The sequence below is a fragment of the Nicotiana sylvestris genome, chromosome 4, assembly GCF_000393655.2.
Source record: "Nicotiana sylvestris chromosome 4, ASM39365v2, whole genome shotgun sequence".
NCBI classification, from domain to species: Eukaryota; Viridiplantae; Streptophyta; class Magnoliopsida; order Solanales; family Solanaceae; genus Nicotiana; species Nicotiana sylvestris.
The window spans coordinates 159,698,770-159,720,909 of record NC_091060.1 but is presented as its reverse complement, the minus strand read 5'-3'; the positions used below and the strand labels follow the sequence as shown (position 1 = coordinate 159,720,909).

Here is a 22,140-nt window from a genome sequence, read left to right as displayed (position 1 = left end):
GAAATCAACTTTTGGAAGCATTTTCAAAAATAAAAAAAGGATCCTAGCACGACTAGTAGGTATCCAAAATTCCATTAATTATGGACATAACCATTTCTTACAAAGATCTAGAACAATCCCTAACAAATGAAGACGATTGTATCCTGAAATTTGAAGATTACTAGAAACTTAAATCTCGTATTAACTGGCTTAACGGTGGGATGCAAACACCAATTTTTTCCATATATTAACATCCAATAGGAAAAGACAAAACCATATCAGCATTTTTAAAAATGCTCAAGGTAATTGGATCGACAACCAAAAAGATTTTCCAGCTTATACACATGGCTATTTCAATGTCGTGTCACTACAAACCACTCTTTAACAAATTGGACTAATATTAGACTAAGTACCACTAGCTTTGACAACATAGACCTATAAGCCCTATAGTCACCTGGACCAGATGGTTTGCACCCTTTTTTATCAGAAATATTGGCATATTGTATGTAATTCAGTCCGAACCTTCTGCCACAAAGTATTCTCTGAAAACATAATCCCCGCTGAAATAAATACCACATACTTGTATCTAATCCCAAAATTTCCCAAAGCAAATAATCTAAATAACTTCCGACCAATAGGCCTGTGCAGTACTATTTATAAAATTATCACTAAAATAGTTATAAATAGATTAAAACCTTTCCTAGACAAACTAATTAGTCAACTCCAATCAAGTTTCATTAAAAATAGAAGAGCTAGTGATAATACTATTATTATTCAGGACGTCATTAACCATTTTTAAAAAAATAGTGGAAAGGTTGGAAATATGTTAGTTAAAATCGATTTAGAAAAAGCTTTCAACAAATTGGAATAGTCCTTTATCTACCGAACATTATTATACTTTAAGTTCCCTACCAAGATATCAAAGCTAATAATGGCATTACCACAAGTACTCTAGGAGTCTACCAAATGGGTCAAAAATAAACTACTTCTCCCCTAGTAGAGGTATCAAGCAAGGTGAACCAATGTCACTATATCTTTTTATACTATCTATGAAAATGTTATCTAGGTATATAAACCACCAAGTTGACATCACGTAATGGAATACCATAAGTCCCAAAGGGCCTCCCTTGTCACATTTATTCTTTGTAGATGACCTAGTTCTAATGGGGAAAACAAATAGTAAAACATGCTCCACGATCCGTAAAGGTCTTGACTTTTTTAGTGAAATATCTGGGCAAAATATCAATTACAATAAATCTAGAATTATTTTCTCCAAAAATTGTACTAAAGACTGTATTGCTAACATCTCCATTGGCTTAGGTATCAAAAGTAATACTTCCTTTGGGAAATACTTAGGTTTTCCGATAATTAATGAGAATCATACACATAATGACTACCAACACATCATTGATAACATGAGTGCTAGACTTTCAGGCTGAAAAATAAATTGTATGGACTTAGCAGGGAGAGCCACTCTCATTTCATCCACCCTATCAAGCCTTCCAACCGATTACATGCAATATGCTCTCCTACCCTAAAAATACTCAAAACAATTGATAAAATACAAAGGAATTTCCAATGGGGTTACTAACACTAAAAAGAAATTACATCTTCTTAGTTGGGATATGGTCACTAATAAAAAGGATTATAATTGATTGGGTATAAAAAAAAGATAAAACAAAAAACTTAGCCCTACTAGCTGAACTAGCATGGAGATTAACAAATAATCCACTAAACCTTTGGGCTAACGTTATCATCAACAAATATGGTAACCACTCTAAATTCAACACTTCCTTTATCTTGAAGAGCATTATAATAGGCTGGTCAATCTGCCAACAAGGATTAGCATGGTCTATCCACCAAAGTTCTTCCCTAAACATTTGGGAAACTAAGTGGATTCCCAACTGTAATAATCTTAGGAGTTATGTCAGGGGGCCCCTCAACAAACATGAAGTTGAACTAACAGTTATGAATATTTTTTCTAACAACATGTGGGACTTGGGAAAAATATCCTTAAATATTCATACTGATATACAAGAAAAGATTATATCCATCTTTATTGACCCGAGAGCTAAGAAGGATACCTTAACATGGGATATGAACAATAAAGGCACCTTCACAACAATTTCGTGCTATGACCTCATTGACAAAAAACCCTCTACACAAAATAATTTTAATTGGATCTGGAAACTTAATTGTTCTAACAAAATCAAATACTTCATGTGGCTTTATCACCATAATAGATTACCTTGCAGATATCATCTGGCACGTATAGGAATGAATATTAACAATCTGTGTATAATTTGCCGAAAGGATACTGAAGATATTAACCATATATTTATGAAATGCTTCATGGCAAAAAACTTGTGGCAACAATTAGGTATAGTAATTAATTGCCCAAACAACATTAACTGGCTAAACTACCTTAAAGAATTAGCTCCAATCATATCCAATAACCACATCTCTTGGTCTAACATATTCCCATTCGTCATTTGAAATATCTGGCTAAATAGAAACAACAATAACATAAATAACACATCAAAAGAATTATCTATAACCTTTATATTAAATCAAGTCATCTAATACAAACTATTAACTGGCCGTGAGATTAATCTAGATAGACAGGTCCACGTAAAATTTGGTTGGTTAGCACCACGTAGAGGTTGGTATAGATTAAATATAGACGGGGCCTTCAAAGAGAGGGGTACACATGGATGAGTAGGTGGAGTATTTAGAAACTCTAGTGGGGATTGGGTCCTAGGATTTCAAATGAAATCTTATGCAAATTCACCCATCCAAATCGAATTACAAGCCCTCTATCAAGGACTATATCTTGCTCATGAAATGAAGCTGCAACCGTTAGAAGTGGAAACAGACGCCATACAGGTAATTATTTATATTAACAACGACTGCATAACTTATGACTATCATTAATTCATGCAGGTTGTTAATCTCTAGAATGGATACGGTAGTGATCCAGCATAACTTCCGTCAAGGCAATGAAGTGGCTCACCTTTTGGCAAAGCATGCTTCCATGCTTCCTAGTATCAATAAACTCTGTCGTCTAGTTAATCCTCCAACTTACGTCATGACCAGAATGCTGGCGAACAAAGTGGGAGATGTTCATGTTAAAACTGTTTCTATACATGGTTGTAGGCACCTAGCAAACTTGATAACCAGCATGCTATGCATGGGTTATCCTCCTTTTGTAATGATCCACAGGATCAAAACTATTGTAGTTTGTAATTTCCTATGAAATAAATTCCTAGTTTATCAACCAAAAAAAAAAAAAAGATTCAAACGTGTGAAACGCGGCTAGAAGTAGGCGTGAGGAGCTCTAATTAGAGTTAATTTTAGGAATGTTCATATAATTAAGGAATTAATAAAACTAGAGGGTGTAAAAGAGAAAACATATTAATTATTCTTAGGCCTAAATGTAAATTGCTGAATATTCATCAACTCTGCGCCGAAGTAACAACTAAGCTGCCACGTATTATGATAAGTAAGCACATCGAATCCGAAACTTTTTTTATGCTTATTTGGACAAAAAGCATATACCCAGGCAATTTGCAGTATTATACTGTGAATTATTATAAAAAAAAAATTACTTAATTCGCAGTACAATACTGCGAATTAGTAAAAAAAAAATTTTTTTACCTAAATGGCACAATCTTCCACCTCTTTATTGGGAACGTATTCATTATTGGGAACTGTTCCCAATATGGTATAGTTAGTTATTATACAATTGACTGTCCCAAAGTTCCCAATATTGTATAGTTAGTACATTATACAATTGACTGTTCCGTTAAAAATATTTATATTTGATAGTTAGTATATATATATATATATTATTAATTTGTCGGCTATTTTTTCTTGGTAGGTAGTTATACAGTAAAAAAATCCCAAAAATAGGGGGGTCACCCTTTCACCATATTTTATAAAAATAAAAATGGAAACAATCAAAGTCTAGATTTTGACTAAAAAAATAATAATAGATGTTCTCCAAAACTCATTAGAAATTTACTCACAAAATTATTTTTCCTACTTTCCTCAAACCAAATCTATTTCAAATCTTATCCCATTAACATGAGCATTACTGTGAAAGGATAATACCTTTTAAACTCATATTATAATCTTCCCTCTAAGTCATATATAATAATGGGGAAGATCCTTTTTTTCCTTTTCAAATCTTAAGCTTTCAGGTTTACTACTCTATCATTTCTTCCTTTTAAGGAACTCGCAATACAGAAATGGTGGGGCCAAGTTAATAAAGAAATCGCAGTACAGTACTGCGATTAAGTTAGGTAAATTTTATTTTTTTTAGTAATTCGCAGTATTGTACTGCGAATTAGGTAAAAAGATTTTTTTTTTTAATAATTCGCAGTATTATGTAACTTTTTTTTAACATTAAAAATGTGTTTTTTGTCCAAAAAAGCATCAAAAAAGTTTCGGACTCTAAGCACATCGACACGTAATCAACACATAGTTATATTCAACTTAAACACTTTTGTCTCTGCTAATAAACTTCAGCTTCCAGTTTAAATGGAGTAAAAATGGAGAAATATTTGTTAAATGACTGTAAGAAATGGGAGAAAATGTGGCGGTGATTAGACGTATACTGTTCATTGGTAAGAATTTGTTGTATTGTTGACATGATTATATTGTAGCCTATTGGGTAAGTTTATCTTATGTGGCAGCTTATTGCAATTCTCTGAGCTGCTGAGATGATGAATTTCCAACGATTATAAAAATATAGGAGAAAAAAATTATTTTTGTGTTTAGTTTCACGACTTTACTGTAATAGTATTTTAGCTTGATAACCATTCTTAACATCAACCTGCATTTTTCATGAACCTGACTATTGTAGCTCCATTTTTCAAACTTGTTCAAAATATTCTTTTCTTGAACCGAGGGCCTATCGGCAACCTCTCTAGCTCACACAAGGTAAGAGTAAAGACAACATACATTGTATCCCGACGTGTAAAATCCCACTGGGTATGTTGTTGCTGTTGACTATTGTAGCTAGAAGAACCAGGCAAAGCATGTAAGAGCATCAACAAGATATAGCAAGTTAGCAACAAGGCTTTGACTTAATTTAGAACCAATTAACAGAGTCAAACAAACAATAAGCTCTGCTTTAATATTCTTGCAATGCTATATCAATCAAAGTGGTCAATGAGAAATTGAGAAGTAATAAATGTTTCAAACATTTTTTCCCAAAATCTGTACAAGGATTATAGAGATTCTACGGCTACTATTGCCAACATCTAGATAAAAATAAACAAATAAAGACCACCTGAACACTAGCCTTCAGGCACAAAATAGCAAAATGTTGATCAACCTATTGCAACGCTTTGAAACGCGATGCCTAGCCTGCTAGCCACCTGGTAGCCAGCTTGTTCTTCAGGTAAAAGTTGGAACCTAAATAATTCTAAAGAGGCCAATGGCAGACATTCTTGATGTAACTATTAAAGAAAAGCACATCTCAATTCAATCCCAACCAACAAAATGCTTTCAGAATCACTTTAACAGTATTATTCATTAATACTCCTAAAGTCCGAAAATAGGGAAATGCTCTTCTTTCAAGTTCCATTCGTCATTCTTGGTTAGAGAGGTTAGTGTCATCACAGTCTCTGAAAGTCAAAGACTTACTCCGTTGAATCCAGAAGATCCGCAATATGATCATCAGTCATTGAGAACGCGTGAGATGGAACTACCTGAATGATCCGTTTAAGCTATGATTAGTCGATAAATAATGTTGTATAATGTCACCGAGTAATTTAGAACTTCAAATTAGCTGGTCCAACTCATTACTTGATCGCTGCTCGTACCAGCACGTAATGAAATTTTTGTCCGCTTTGTGCTGTGCTCCCTGCTGCTAGAGTTTCCTTCTTCGATATCTTCATCAACAAAGTTTTGATCCATGACCTCTGAAATGATACAAGAATAATATTAATGACTTGACAAAGAGAGCGGAGAATTAATCACATGTGCTGGGGTTGAAAATCTCAGCTACCTGTAACATAATTTTTACGGGACGAACCAAAGTCAGATGCAGGCGATTGATTCTGTTTCACTAAGGTAGTGTTCCCCTGGAGATTTGAATTTACTCTCATTTGATGTGTGCCTTGAGATTTGTAATGTTTAATCCAGGGGCTTGCTAATACGGTACCAGATTCATTTGTTTTATTTAGCTGTGGCTCGTCTTTCCCGAAGTCAATTTTGGTCCAACAACCATCTTGAAACACCTTATACTGATACAGAAAAAAAGGGCATAAACGAGAGGAATGAAATCAGATACTGAGAGCAGCAGAACAAACTAAGAACGAAAAAGCTGATTAAATAGAATTGACATTCAATGAAATCGAACCTGGCCTAAAGGATTGGCATGCTTTTGCCTTGAGGATTTAGACTTTGACAAGTCATTTTGGGAATGCCAACCAACTAAGTCTAGTGAACCATATAATTGGTCGACAAAGGATGCTTCCATTGACTTGAGATACGAACTATGCTTCTCATCGGTCCATTCTATGCTCTTTGGTCGAGGATGCTGAGATTCCTGAAATGAGAAACCGAATACTTAATGAATCATATTTTCCAGCCCAACTTTGCTTGTTAATTTTGTACATTGCCTTCTACAACCAAGGAGGGGGCGTGTACGTCCTTATTTTGAACTCTCAAGAATGATCACATAATGTAATCATGCAATTAGCACTAAAGGCACATATAACATGATAATGAGGGCTGAGATAAATTGGAAAAGCATATGCTTAACATTATTTCTACTCATTCCCATATTCTAAGTGCACAATTAGCATATAATAATATCATTGTCAATTGATAAAAGACAAGGCAATCACACAAGAAAGGCAGGTAGGAGGTAGATTCAGTTTACTTCATGTTTTTTTTATCGGTCTTTCTACATTTCGTAACAATTTAACTTAAAATATCGCCTTTTTACTCTTAGTGAAATCATTTCTAGCAACACAATTTTCTATGATTTGTTTTGGACCATAAGTTTCAAACAAATTTCTTTATTTTTTAAACTTCGTGCCTAGTCCGGAATGGAGGGAGTACTACTTAATATTCATTTTCCTCAATTTAACATGCTTGTATTAAGCGCACAAAATTAACTTTTTACAATCTAGTTATTGTCTCCATTTAACAATTCGATTTGAACTTGATGCAAAATCATGCTTTTATCTGGCCTTACTACAGATATATCAATTGATTAAGCTAACTGATATATCTTTATGGGCACTGTCCATCCAAGGAGGAAAAAAAGAGAATAAAAAGATAAAACATATATTATCCCTAATAAGGGATATAATGCGAAAATAACTAAAATTCATTTTACTGTCCCTGTCTCTAGAAAATGATCTAATTACTAACTAAATAAACCCTTGAATCAAAAAATAGTAAATATCAACTCACCAGATTAACACAATATATACATACAGTTGATAAAAAGACAGAAAACCTACTCATAATAATCACATAAATAAAAACCCAAATTAAAGTTCTTTGAGCTTAGATCAAACAGAAGATATACCTCCATAGCCAAAATATCTTCATGTTCATCAATCTTTCTTGAAATCTTATGACTCATATCTTTTCTTGAAGTTTCCATTATCTGTTATTTGAGGACCCAAAAAAAAAAAGAACCTATACCTTAATCTTTTACAAGAGAATTTATTACAGAAAAAAAAATTGCAGTTATTAGTATTTATATTGTGATATTGTGAATGAAATGAGGGGAAAAAAGGGAGGAACTTTTGCTACAAAAAAGAGAGGCTCAGTTGTCACCGCTTTTTACATGTGTCAAACTGAACACGTCAACTTAAAGTATTTCAGAGACGGTCCATGAGATATTTTTTTAAAGTACTAAAATATCAACAGGGTATACATCAACCAGAAAATATCTTTTGTCTTTATTCAATTCCTGGAGTTATTCTCAACTGCCCATACCATAGTAGGGAACCTGTTCTCACTTAAACGACGTAGTTTTACTCCTATCTTTTGACCATGTGATTCCTTCTTTCTTATTTGGTAGGGCGCGTGATACATACGGAGACACCTAAAGTTGGTACTATCTTTCACTTAGACACTTAAACTAGACCTCTTTCCAATTAGACATGTTTCCTAGGCAATTCTCATACCAATAAGACACGTTTTTTGCTGGCTTATTAATTAATCAAGCGCGTGTTCTGCAATCTCCGTCTACGTGGCAAAAGTAGCCATTATAAATCGTGTCACATCATTTTATTTGTCCACCTCAGCTATATAGTGTTATTTCCACTAAAATACAAATAACTAGCCCTAAACAAACGATCTAAACATATTACCAACCCACCCCTCCCCTCCGTCATCTTCCCCAACGACCCCCACCCCCTTCCTTTCCATCTCATCTGCAAAACAAAGTACTCCCATAACCATGGCTTGGCTTAATTCTAGGCCACATTGCCAGAAAAAGCACAAAAGTTGGCTCCCCTTTCCAGTGTAGTACTACCATTACCATTTTTCTAGTCTTCCCTAGTTTCCGAGGTAAGTAGCAAGAAGGAAAAATGGGAATCTGGGATTTCATTAATTCCGGCAAAGAAACGGTGAAAGGATACACACCGGATCCGGTGAAGAAGGTGTATAATACTACCTATTATTACAGTGATGCTGCCGTTAGAAAGATCGACGACGTCATTAGAGTTAACGACATACAGGAGCTGGATCAGTACATACCCGATGATGAAGGTCGGGCTAAGATCGTTAGTTTCAGCACAAAATTCATCAAAAATGCTTCCGTTTTTGCCGTCAAAGAAGCAACCAACATCTTCGAAACTTGAACTGATTGTTCGACGAAGAAGACGAACTTAGGTCTTTTGATTTTGCGGTTGTTTGTTTGAATTGATCACTGGGGTTTGGTATTGATGTTGTTTAGAGTTTTCATTTCAAGTTTTAAATCATTTGGTGAAGATTTGAGTGAAATTGGTTCATTTTGGGTTTGCTGAAGCACAATGATATTCTTGGCTTTCACTGGAAAAGTTCAAGCTATTTCCATTCATTTTGCTTCTTCTTCTTCTTCATTTTAGTCTCAGTTCTCTGCTTCTTCTTCATTTCAGTTCTGGCAGCTGGGTTAGGTTTCTTCTTCTTCACTTTATCCTTTTTGTTTTCTTCCAATCACAAATACTCACCTTTTCGTTTTCGGCTGAATTTGAATCTGGTATGGGATTCGAAAGAAGAAGAGGAAAATGAGTCGGAGAAGATGACGGAAAGTGGAGGAGGCAATGGTGGAAATGGTGGTGGACATAAAGAAGAAGAAGGAAATAAAAAAACAAAAAAAAATCTGTTTTTTGGGCTTTTCACGCGCTCATATTGGGTGAAACTCACTTTATGTGCCAACTCAGCAAGAAGTGTTTAATTGGAACAAAGTTCATGTAACGTACGTGCTCAATAGGAACTCTCTTAAGTTCAGGTGTCTAAATGAAAGATCGTGCCAACTTTAAGTGTCTCCGTATGTATTACGCCTATTTGGTAGTATTTAAAAGTCTATGCACCATATGTATATCAACTACATCTCTTTATCCCTGAATGCATTTACTGCTTGAAGAGTCTCTTTCCCTCGTCTCATAGCCCTTCATTCATTGTTCGTACAAAAAATAAAAAATGTCAGATTTACAATTGTTAATTGAAAAATAATTATAGTTTCAGATATAATCAAAATTTAGTTACTTTTTTTATATAAAAATAAAATCTGAACAAAAACATCCTTTAAAATCTGAAAATGTTATGCTGGAATTCGAACTTTGTACATATGAGCTTCCAGTATAATGTGTCAAAATTTTATGTTGTGTTGGAGTTCTAACATAATATGCGAGAAGTTTATATCAAATTATAGAACCTCACCTCAAACAAAGGCCCTCGGAAGAGCCTGAAGTAGAGAAACCTACAAATAAATAAAAGAATACCTGTCAAAAGGGATCGTCAGCGGAGATCGCAATACGAAGTTTTTCAGACATAATCCTCGGCATTAGAGAATTCCAGGGATTTTACTTTTTCTGAAGTGTAGGGCAAACGGGAATCACCAGACAGCTCTTTCGCTCTATAGGGATCGGGGGGGCATAGCACAATTCTTCTTGGAGGAGTGTTGTTTGCCCCCGAAAACAGAGGACTCCTCGGCTCTTTTCAACTCCCTCACTAAGGGCTTCTATTCGAATTTGTGGAAGAGGATTTGATTCTGCAAGCGGTTCAGTACAAACGAAGAAATTTCGAACAAAAGGGTTAGAGCTTAGTCCTATTCCCTACTTTCATTTCTTTTTTGTTATGTTAGCAGAATACTTAATCCTTAGAATTAGAAAGAGAGAAAAAGTACATGACAAAAATATAGAGCTAACCTCAGCAATGGAGGAAGGAAGAGCAAGACTACTAAAAGTACTCGACAGACAAGAGTGCCGACTAAATAGAAAATATTGCAACAACTCCATAATCCAGCATATTAGGTTGAAACTTTCCGTGTGCTAGAGTTCCAACATAATATGCTGGAAGTTTATACGCAAAAGCTATATAATCTCACATATTATACTGGAATTTTTCGTGTTTTAGTAAAATAGTGGCTATTTTTCAATGAGTTGACAAACACTGGCTATTTTTTAATTACCAGTCCAGAAACTGACTAGCCCGTGCTAGTTTCACTTTTTCCTCCACATTGCTTGTACTCTTGGTGCATAATTAAGAACAATGTACAGTTAAATTAACTAAATGGTAATTACAAATATAAAAAGTCACAGTTTTAGCTGCAACTTTATTTTGTGGTGGTACAAGATTTAAATATCACCAAGATTTATTGCAAAAAATCTCTCTATCTTCAAAAGTTTGCATGCACATTTTCCTCCTCAAATATGTGGGATTAAACTGAGTATGTTGTTGTTATTGCTAGCGTCCACCCTTCCACGGGCCTACCCCTACCACCAATATTTAAGAAACTTACAAGTACCTTTCTTTTTTTGGTAATTAAACATTTTCCATTAATCACCAATGTAACTTTACAAAACCACAATTGGTTATACAAAACCACAATTGGCTTTTATCTCAGCCCCCTGTCTCATCTAAAATGCCTATCTACACCTGTACATACATTGATAATCCTTAAGTCCTATGTGCTAGTCTACTTCTATCTCAAAATTTAAGCTTTTGTAGGAGTGTTCTAGTTTGAGTAGAAGCCCTCACATTACAGACATATGCAATAGTTCTAGCTAACTCTTCTACTTCCCTGCTACGTTTCTCAAAGATTCTGAGATTACTCTCATTCCAAATCATGTGTATTGTCTTAGCATATACCATTTTGAAGACAGTTGCATTCCTTGATTTCCCTTTTGCAAAAAGGAAAGGAGGCACAAGATCTCCCTACCTCAACCCTTTAGCTGATGGGAATGGCTCTGAAGGTTCCTTATTTATAATTATAGAGTAGCTCACTGTTTTCACACAAGCTAGCACCCACTGTTGAAACCTACTAGGAAATCCCAGTTCTACCATCACATGCTCTAAAAAAATCCATTCCACAGAGTCATATGCTTTTGTTAGGTCAATTTTGATCATACATCTTGGAGAGAAGTTCTTCCTTGTATATGCCTTAACAAGCTCATGGGATAGAATTATGTTGTCTGTTATTTTCCTCCCAGGAATGAATCCTACTTGAGCTTCACTTATAACACTAGCAATTACTCTTTGCAATCTATTTAATAGTATTTTAGATATGATCTTATATAGGACAGTGCATCAAGCAATAGGTTTGAATTCCTTTGCTGTTGTTGGGTTACTCACTTTACGGACAAGGGTGATTGCTGTGCAATTTATAGCTGATAGGTTTTTAATGTCTTTGTCTTATGTTTTGATGATCTAACAAACTTACTGATAAGGATCAGATAGGGAACCTGACACACTTGGGCTACACTATAAGTTAACGGAGTCCAGCTAAATGTGAACTACTATAGCTTCAGGAGATAGAAAACCAAACAAGGACCTGATACCCTTGTGGTTCCCTCATAGCAGTACGAAGTCAATTGGACAAAGCTGGAAGCGACGTGACTGCCTGCACTATTTCTCCTGTACTGCACTATTTCCAGTGGCCACTTATTCCTTGACCAACTAAAATGCTTACATTATTTCAAGTGATGTCATCAAGGTGTATCAATAATGAGTTTATATCAAAACATCACTTGAACACTTCAGTTTCTCATTCAAGCCTTTTGCAAAACTGAGAAATTAATTCTCACGAGCTTGAAGAACAATTAAACGCTACTACGGACTAGTTCCTAAAATTAGTATTTTGTTGTCCTTAGTTGAGTTGTAACTTTGATTGTTCTTATTGTATCTCCTAAATTGCTTAGCCAGAAGCATTGATTAGGAACCCTCTTGTAAAATTCTTAAACTCTTTGAGTTTATGTTGTGACTAGGTTTAGTCATAAGTCAAAGTCTTTATAACTAGAGAGTGACAAAGTCGCTTGTGGTAAGAATATCACAAGTTAGTTGAGTTGAATTCTTTGTAATTGAGTCATTACAAAGTGGCTTGTAATAGGTGTTTACAAGTTAGTGAAGTTGAAAACCTACAGGTGTAGGTCGTGGTTTTTGTCCCTTTGAGTTGGGATTTTTCCACGTAAAAATCCCGTGTCTTATTAACTTACTATTTTATTAGCATTCTCAGTACAACCTCATAGAGGACCAGGTACTCTACTGTTTGGTGGACTCATACAAACTAACAATTGGTATCAGAGCAGGTTCCTCCTATCAGGCTAACACCTAGGAAGGATCCTTATGGCTGCTCCACCAAATTTTGAAGAAGGTCAATCTACATACCGACCACCCAGGTTCAATGGACAATACTATGGATGGTGGAAAATAAGAATGCATGGTTTTATTATGGCTGAGGATTCTGAGTAATGGGATGTCATATGTGACGGTCCCTATGTTCCAACAAAGGTACTGGAAGAACTTCCATTTTCAATGCCAAAAACTAGTAAAGAATACACTGACGCAGACAGGAAAGCTGTGGAGAAGAATTTCCGTGCCAAGAAGATTCTGGTATGTGGAATAGGATCTGAAGAATACAATAGAATCTCCACTTATGACACTGCTAAGGAGATATGGGAAGCTTTGCAAACAGCTCATGAGGGAACCACCCAAATAAAACAATCTAAGATCGATTTGCTCACTACTGAGTATGAACTCTTCAGGATGAAAGACGATGAATCTATTCAAGATATGCACACAAGATTCACTTTCATCATAAATGATTACACTCACTTGGTGAAACCATTCCTAGGAATAAGCTAGTGAGGAAAATCCTCAGTATTCTGCCTAGCCCATGGGAAAGCAAGGTGAATGCTATTACTGAATCAAAGGACTTGCAAGAGCTGACCATAGAAGAGCTGGTTGGAAATTTAAAGACCTCGAGATGAAAAGGAAGATAGACAGTGAAAGAAAAGAACCTGGTACTCAAAGATGATATCAATGACTCAATTGAGGAAAACAATGACATGTCTTACTTAACCAAAAGATTTCAGAAGATGGTCAGAAGAAATGGAGAAATGTTAAAAAGGGGCAGCTCTAGCAAACCAAAAAAACTATGATCTCTGTCATAAGTGTGGAAAGCTTGGACACTTTATCAAAGACTGTCCTCTCTTGAAGTAAGAATTTTCCAAGTACAACCCTGAGAAAGCAGCTAAGAGGAACCCGATTCCTCTCAAGGACTTCAAAAGAAAGAGATCTGCTGACCATATGGTGAAACAGGCTCTTGCAGCATAGGGGGATTCCTCTGGTGAGTCTGAAGATGAAACTGATGCTGGCAACAGTTCCATGATGGGAGTTGAAAGTGAGTAAAATGAATACGACTCAACTTTTGTTTTGATGGCCCAATCAGATGATGATGAAGATGATGACGACAAAGAGGGAATAGTGAAAGGAAGCGGTCAACAATGGTTCATGGATAGTGGGTGTTCAAAGCACATGACTGGGAACACCATGGACTTTCTTTCACTAAAAGCCCTGCAAGGAGGGAGTGTATCCTTTGGCAATGGGAAAAAGGGGCACATTCTTGGAGTTGGAAAAGCTGGGAAGTCACTCACTCATTCTATTGAAAATGTGTACTATGTCAATGGACTTAAGTACAGTCTCTTGAGGGTCTCTCAGATCTGTGATAAAGGAAACAAGGTGGAATTCTTGTCCAAGGTATATACAGTTACTGATCTGGTAACTAGTGAAGTGGTACTTGTGGACAAGAGATACAAGAACATCTATGTTTCTAATTTTGAGTCCTTACAAAGTGGTGATCTAAGTTATCTGAAAGTTGTTGATGATGATGCTGAACTGTGGCACAGAAGATTGGGGCACACAAGCTTTTCTCTTCTAAACAAACTAATTCAGAAGGACCTGGTCCATGGTCTGCCCATGTCAAAGTTCAAGGTGCAAACAGTTTGTGATGCATGTGCTAGAGAAAAACATGTGAAGTCCTCTTTTAAGTCTAAAAGGGATGTGAGCATCTCAAAGACACTCGAGCTTTTGTATATGGACCTATGTGGTCCTATGAGAGTACAAAACAGGGGAGGAAAAAGATACATTTGTGATAGTGGATGACTACTTCAGATTCACATGGACTCTGTTTCTTAGAACTAAAGATCAAACCTTTGAGGTGTTTGTGGCCTTTGTGAAGAAAATCGGGTGAAGATGGAGTCTAGAGTCGCATGCATTAGATCAGATCATGGAACAGAATTTGACAATGCCAAATTTGATGAGTTCTGCAATGAAAATGGCATCACTCACAACTTCTCAGCTCCCAGAACTCCCCAGCAAAATGGAGTAGTGGAAGGAAGAACAAAACTCTTGAAGAGATGGCAAGAACAATGCTAATCGATAGTGGAATTGCAAAAAATTTCTGGGTTGAAGTGGTCACTGCCTGCTACTTGGTGAACAGGTGCATGATCAGATCACCCCTGAACAAAACCCCATATGAGTTGCTGAATGGAAGGAAACCCAAGCTGACTCACCTAAGAACATTTGAATGCAAATGTTATGTTCTCAATAATGGAAACGATCAGCTTGGTAAATTTGATGCCAAAAGGTATGAAGGAATATTTCTGGGCTACTCTTCTCAAAGCAAAGCGTACAAGATGTACAATAAGTGGACTCAATCTGTTGAGGAAAATGTTCATGTTATTTTTGATGAGTCTTATCCATCCTTTGAGAAGAGTGTTGAAGAAGATCAAGATGGAGAACCCTTGCTAGTCCCTGGTGAAGTCATTGACATGACAAATGAAAAAGGCAGATATGATAAGCCAAGTAAAAGAGCTGAGTGAAGACAATACTGCCTCATCTTCAATGGAACCAGGTACTTCAATTACAACTACTGAAGCTGAATAAAGAGTGGTTGACGCAGTTCAGGGTACTCCACTAGCACCCGAGAGAAGAACACAGGAAAGCTAGTCAAATGTACCCACATTCTCTACAAATGAACCTCAGACGTCTAACTGGAGACACAAAAGCTCTCATCCCCTTGACAACATAATTACCCCTTTAGATTCCGGAGTACAAACCAGGTCAAAAGCCAGAAATTCACTTGCCTTCTCAGCCTTTCTCTCCCAAATAAAACCTAAGAATATCAAGGAAGCCTTGAAAGATGCAGATTGGATGACATCCATGCAAGATGAGTTACATTAGTTTGAAAGGAACAATGTCTGGCACCTGGTACCTAGACTCTCAGATTGAACCATTATAGGAATCAGGTGGGTATTCAGGAACAAGCTTGATGAACATGAAAATACCACAAGGAACAAGGCCAGACTAGTGGTTCAAGGCTACAATCAAGAGGAAGGGATTGATTATAATGAAATGTTTGCTCTGGTCGCTTGCATGGAAGCTATTAGAATTCTAATAACTTTTGCATCTCATATGGAGTTCACCTTGTTCCAAATGTATGTCAAAAGTGCTTTTCTGAATGGACTTCTTAAGGAAGAAGTCTATGTGAAGTAACCTCCAGGGTTTGAATGTCATGAACACCCTGATTATGTGTTTAAACTGGACAAAGCATTGTATGGGTTGAAACAGGCTCCTCGAGCTTGGTATGAAAGGCTGTCAAAGTTCCTCTTGGAAAATGGTTTTAAAAGAGGAAAAATTTACAACACCTTGTTCCTAAAGAAACGAGAAAGGAACCTGCTCATTGTTCAGGTCTATGTTGATGATATTATTTTTGGGGCAACAGTTGAGTCTCTATGTGAAGAATTTGCAAAATTCATGGGAAGTGAGTTTGAAATGAGCATGATGGGGGAACTGAACTTCTTCTTGGGTGTTCATGTAAAACAGTCCTCAAAGGGTACATTCATTTGTCAGCAAAAATACATCAGGTAGCTCTTGAAGAGGTTTGACATAGAAGCATCAAAGGTGATAGATACTCTCATTGCGACGGCCACTTGACTGGACATGGATGAAACTGGATCTCCTATGAATCAAACCATGTATAGAGGCATCATTGGATCTCTTCTCTATCTTACTGCCAGTAGACCTAATATTGTCTTCAGTATGGGACTATGTGCAAGGTTTCAACAAATCCCAAGGAATCTCATTTGAAGGCTGCCAAACGAATTCTGAGATACCTTAAAGGAACACAGGACCTGGTTCTTTATTATCCCTTAGGCGACAGTTTTAATCTCATTGGATATGCTAATGCAGACTATGTAGGTTATCTTGTGGACAAGAGAAGCACTTCTGGAATGGCTCACTTTCTAGGATCATGTCTCATCTCTTGAGGAACAAGGAAGCAAAATTCAGTGGCTCTTTCAACAACTGGAGCAGAATATGTAGTTGTAGCATCATGTTGTGCTCAACTTCTATGGATTAAGCAGTAATTGGAAAATTTTGGGGTACTTACTGAGAGTGTGCCCCTTCTATATGACAACACCAGTGCACTCAACATGGCAAAGAATCTAGTTCAACACAAAAGGACCAAGCATATTGATGTGAGGCATCACTTTCTGAGGGATAATGTGGAGAAATGGTTGATCTGTATGAAATTTTGTAGCATAGAAGACCAAATTGAGGATATCTTCACCAAAGCATTAAGTAGGGAACATTTTGAAAGAAACAGAGTGAAGCTGGGGATGCTAAAGCCCAATTAAGGACCTAATTCCTCATCATTTAGCTATGAAAATTACCTTCAGGTAAAATTAGCTAAAAGTGTTTTCTGGCCAAGTCTAACTCACTTCAATATTGTTGCAGGTAAACACGCATGATGAGTATAGAAGTTGTAAATGCAGTACATGGATGATAAAAGAGGATTGATACTTTCAAATAACAAGTCAAGAACCTGGTTCTTGTACCAAAGGTGAGTAGTTCTGTACATTCTTTAATACACGTCTTAAAAAGGTACAAAACACAACTGCCATGTCATCCACCTTTTCAGATCCAGCGGTCATGTCTCTTCACGTCAAATCATTCTATGTCCCTCTGAAACGTTTCACTTCTCCGCGCACAACCACCATTTCATAACCAATCCCTATCTCTCTTCATAATTATCCATCCTTAATAAAACCCTCTTCTTTTCTCCATAAACCATAAGTCTTCCATTAGAACTTCCTAGAGTACCTTCACTCCATCTTTTCAATGGTTGATACAAACTCCGACATCCCTGCCTCAGTCATCCATGGTATTGAAAAACCTATGGAGTCTTCCATCCCTTATGAGTCTTTTATAACCACTCCTACTCTCCCCGCTGAAATCACTTCTCACCTAGATTCCCCGTCTCTCTCCATCTCAGAAACCCCTAAAATTGTTGATCCATCCTCTTTATCTTCTGAGGTTCCCGCTAATCAAAGAACAAGTGGAGAACAAGGTCAAAGCCATGAGGTCGTAGAGGGTTCTGCCATTGTTACTATAGATTCCATAGTGGCAGTGGTGCCGATTGAGGAAGAAAATGTAACTGATGTAACTATCTTTGTGGTATCTACTGACGGTGTCCTTCATAAGATAATTTCTCAGAAAAATGAGGTACAGGGTATGGGGAAGAATGAGCCATAGTGACTGTTGAGAACGCTGCACTAGCAGAAACTACTGGGCCCTCACATGAGGCACCTGATCCCTCTCCGGAGGACCCAGGTCAGGGTTCTCATTCCCAGGACAGTTTTGCTCCTACATTTGTTGTTGCGCCTCTAGATATTCAAGCTCATGAGATGAGGTCCAGTGATGAGGAGGATTTAGACAACTTGTCTCTTGATGCGTTCATAATTAAGCGAAGGGTGGTGTCCACTCCTGAGTCTTCCACCAAGAGACCTACTACCAGGTTGCAAGCTAAGGTGGCTTACGACTCTACCCTTCAAAAGAGCAGAAAAAGTAGTAAGAAGCAAAGGAGGAGGTTGGTGAAAGAGAATGTGCCCGTATGTGATGAAGTAGTCCCTGTGGTAGAAGTGGAAGAGGAAACACCAGAGGAACCTAGTTCATTGGTGAGATGGTCCCAGAAGAAGAAGAAGAAGCCTGCTTCAGTAGAGAGAGTTTCAACCCCCAGTTCCAAGGTGAAGGATGTTGTGAGTGAGTCCTTGATGTCCGATGAGGATGTGTTAATCAAGTCTAAGGGAAAAGAGAAATCAAGTGGTGGGAAGTTCGGCAAACGCAAGTCTGAAACTGTTCAGGAACCTGGTTTTGTGAAGAGACTGAGGAGTGAAGGCAGTTCCATTTCAGAATGCCTAAGGCACCAAAAGGTTATGCTGGGTCGTATGTTTGACCCAGCAATCTCTGAGATGGCTGGTATGCGACAAGTTCTTGAAATGGTTGAGTTTCAACGATGGGGGAATCTATTCCAAATAGATTAACCTAAGGTGTATGAGGATGAAGTTCAAAGCTTCTTTGCTAGCCTCTTTCCCGTTAAGACCAACATTTGTGCTTTGGTGAATGGAGTAGATATCGTGTTCGACGTAAAGTTGCTTGGGGAAATTCTTAAAGTCCCTACAGTTGGTATGTCTAGTGTAAAGGATGTGTGTCAATGTAATTTCCGAAATGCCGTGGTGAAGGACAATGCGAACCAAAAGAGGTACCAGATCCACAAGAAGGCATTACTCCCTCTTTATCAACTGCTTTTCGCATTGGTAAACAAAGTTCTTTTGCCTCGTGCTGAGATGAGGTCCATGACTTCTAAGTCTAACCTATTTTTGATGGATTAACTGGATAGCTTTACTCCTATAAGCCTGCTTGCTATTATGATTAAACATATGCAAAAAGTATCAACCTTAAAGGATGGTAATCATAGCCTTCCTTACGGGTTTCTACTTATGCGAGTGTTTAAGTTCTTCGAGGTGCCGTTGGGGCAAAGAAAGGTAGGAACTAAGAAGCAGACTTTCTCATAGACAATATTGGAAGAATGCAAGTTCATAGAAAAGAATGGGGGGTAGGAAGCACATCAACCGTCACACAACTCATTAATGCTCAAAATAGTGCAACTAAGGAGATTCGCTGGTTGAAGGCTAGGAATGCAATCCTAGAAGGTCAGCAAACCCAAGGGGTTCCGGTGTCAAATGATGAAGTAACTCGTTTGACAAAAGAGAATGCTTTTCTCAGGGCGCAAGTAGAGAACCTGAAAGCAAAACTGCTCAATGAGCAAAAGTCGGCCAATGCCCGAATAGACCTAGTTCTCAAACACTTGCTGCAGCCTCCAAGCCCTCTACACCTAGTGCCCCCTATTAGAAACTAAGCGTCCACCAGACTATATAGAGAACCGGGTTCTCTATGAGTTTTCACTAAAAACACTAATGAACCAAACTGTATAGCGATCTGGTCCTATATCAGTTCTCATAGTGCTAACTACTGAACTAGTATGTAAATGAGACACATGATAAGTTCCCTATGTATAGAGAACCAGATTCTCTATAAGTTCCCATTGTAAGCAACAGACTGTAAAACCAACCAGTATAGGGAATCATGTTCTCTAATTGTTCTCACAGTAGCTCGGTAGTAAGTAAAGAACACAGAGGGTTTTTACGTGAAAAAATCCCAACTCAAGGGGACAAAACCACGACCTACACTTGTAGGCTTTCAATTTCACTAACTTGTAAACCCCTATTACAAGCCACTTTGTAATGACTCTATTACAAAGGATTCAACTCAACTAACTTGTGGTACTCTCACTACAAGCTACTTTGTGACTCTCTAGTTACAAAGACTTTGATTAACTTGTGATACTCTCACCACAAGCCACTTTGTAATAACTCTATTACAAAGACTTCAATCACTCTAACTTGTAATAATACTATTGCAAGCCACTTTATAGCTGTCTAGTTACAAAGACTTTAACTTATGACTAAACCTAGTCACAACATAAACTCGAGAGTTTACGGATTTTGGGTTTCCTAAAAACAACTTCTAAAAAGCAAGATAGGAGTTACAATGAAGAACAAATAACAAAGACTTAACAAACCTAAGGACTTAAGATATCTTCAATCTTGGATCTGATCCTTGAGGTTGAAGCAGCTTTGTTCTTGAGAGAGGTTGTTCTTGCACTTGAGAGAATATTTTCGTTTCTTATTTTGCAAGTCTTGGAGAGGGATGCCTTGTGTCTTGCACCAGGTTTATATTACAAAAGACATCACCTTAGTGATGTCAAATCTTGGTTAGTACATGACTCTTCTCAATAGGAAGTGACTGCTGCACTATCTGCTACACTGTTGCAGGCAGTCACTTTCTGCAGTTGCTTTCCAGCTGTACTGTTGACTTATACTTCTGTCAGGGGAATACCAAGGTGTCAAGTCCCTAATCTGGTTTCTGTGAATCTAAAGCATACTACCCAAATTATCTTGAGTCGATTAACTTGAATGATTGTACCAGGCATGCTTTAGGTCCTTTATTTGGTTCTCTCATGAAGTAAGTTGTTTTACCTTCCTTGATGGTATTTATATGTGTGTGACATCACTTACAATGATGTAAGCAAGGTAGGTAAAAAGCCTTCCATAGAAAGTTGACTGCTGCACTGTTCCTGTGCAGTAGCGTGTGCAGACAGTAACTTTCCTGCTGGAGAGTTGACTTCATGCAGTCTCCTCGGGAACTAGTAGGGACCTATTTCCTCAGTTGTTCCTTCCTCTCTGAAAAGTTAAGTAATATCCCACGATGGATCCCAACCTGGAACTTTGTGATATCAAGGTCTTGTAGATATGTAACAGGTTCCATATCTAGTTCTGGATGGTAAGTTTGTTAGATCATCAAAACATAAAGTAAAGTACTTATGCCCAAGTTACTTGTAACCTATCGATTTCCCCCCTTTCGATGACAACAAACTTAGAATTGATATTCCCTCTGAGAACCATATCTCCACATTGTTCCCCCTACGAATTAGCCATATTCCCAATGAGAACCGAACCTAAGGAGCTGATCATAACTGGTTCCTTAAGACTGTTTGGAAAATCATCAAAACTCAAAGTACCATAACTTATCAATTTCCTCCTTTTTGATGAATGACAAACCCAGAATGATTCCCCATAAGAATCAGGTTCCTTATCTGCACTGATCACATCTGGTCCGTATCCAGTACGTTAAGAATGTTTGTCATCATCAAAACATGACATAGTGTAACTTAGAGAAATTTTCCCCTTTTTGATGATGACAAACCCAAAATTAATATTCCTCTTGGGAACCAGATTCCTCATATGTTTCCCTGCGAATCATAGCTAGAATTAACATATTATCAGCACGTTCCCCCTGCGAAGCAGAGCCATCTTTCATGCACAACACAACATATCAATTCGATTTTGTTCCTCCCCCATGTTGACACACCTATATGTTGACACACCTATATAACTTCTCCCTTTTGGAATCATCGAAAAGAATAACAGAAGAATCACAACCAAAAAGAAGTTCAGCAACATTAACTCAGGCCACTTGGGCAACACAGCATAAATAATAACAAGAACAACATATAGGTGTAGTACCAAATTAGTGGAGTAATTATAATAACGGCACAGTAGTTTCAACAATACATAATATGACAATTTAAACAACTGAAGTACCAAATGTGTACGGTTTTTGAAAATTTTGAGCAAAGACTCCTAGAAGTGCAATGTCACTCTTACTTGTTTTTATCTTGAAACTGCCATATGTGTATACATGTAACAATATAGATTTGAGTTAGATATCGCCGAAAAACACTTT

At 37.2% G+C, this 22,140-nt stretch overlaps 1 protein-coding gene across 2 annotated transcripts; it reads right to left on the bottom strand.

Moving 5' to 3' along the window:
- Positions 1-5,050: 5,050 nt before the first annotated feature.
- On the bottom strand, positions 5,051-7,802 carry LOC104225873 (cold-regulated protein 27). 2 transcript variants are annotated; one of them, XM_009777754.2, is made up of 5 exons: positions 7,532-7,802; positions 6,350-6,538; positions 5,996-6,233; positions 5,811-5,909; positions 5,051-5,696 (listed from the first exon to the last, which is right to left on the bottom strand). In XM_009777754.2, the coding sequence occupies exons 1-5, from the start codon at positions 7,607-7,609 to the stop codon at positions 5,665-5,667; spliced, it is 636 nt and encodes a 211-aa protein (XP_009776056.1). In that variant the 5' UTR covers positions 7,610-7,802; the 3' UTR covers positions 5,051-5,664. The 2 variants fall into 2 exon arrangements, with proteins under 2 accessions (XP_009776056.1, XP_009776055.1); XM_009777753.2 differs by having other exon boundaries at positions 5,794-5,909; positions 7,532-7,793.
- Positions 7,803-22,140: the final 14,338 nt, after the last annotated feature.

Bases quoted from the DNA above. Each gene is read 5' to 3' on its own strand.
- LOC104225873 (XM_009777753.2), bottom strand. From the start codon at position 7,609: ATGGAAACTTCAAGAAAAGATATGAGTCATAAGATTTCAAGAAAGATT. The intron at 6,234-6,349 runs GTTCGATTTCAT...TTTCTGTATCAG, and splicing joins ATGCCAATCCTTTAGGCCAG to TATAAGGTGTTTCAAGATGG. The intron at 5,697-5,793 runs GTAATGAGTTGG...CGGATCATTCAG, and splicing joins CTGGTACGAGCAGCGATCAA to GTAGTTCCATCTCACGCGTT.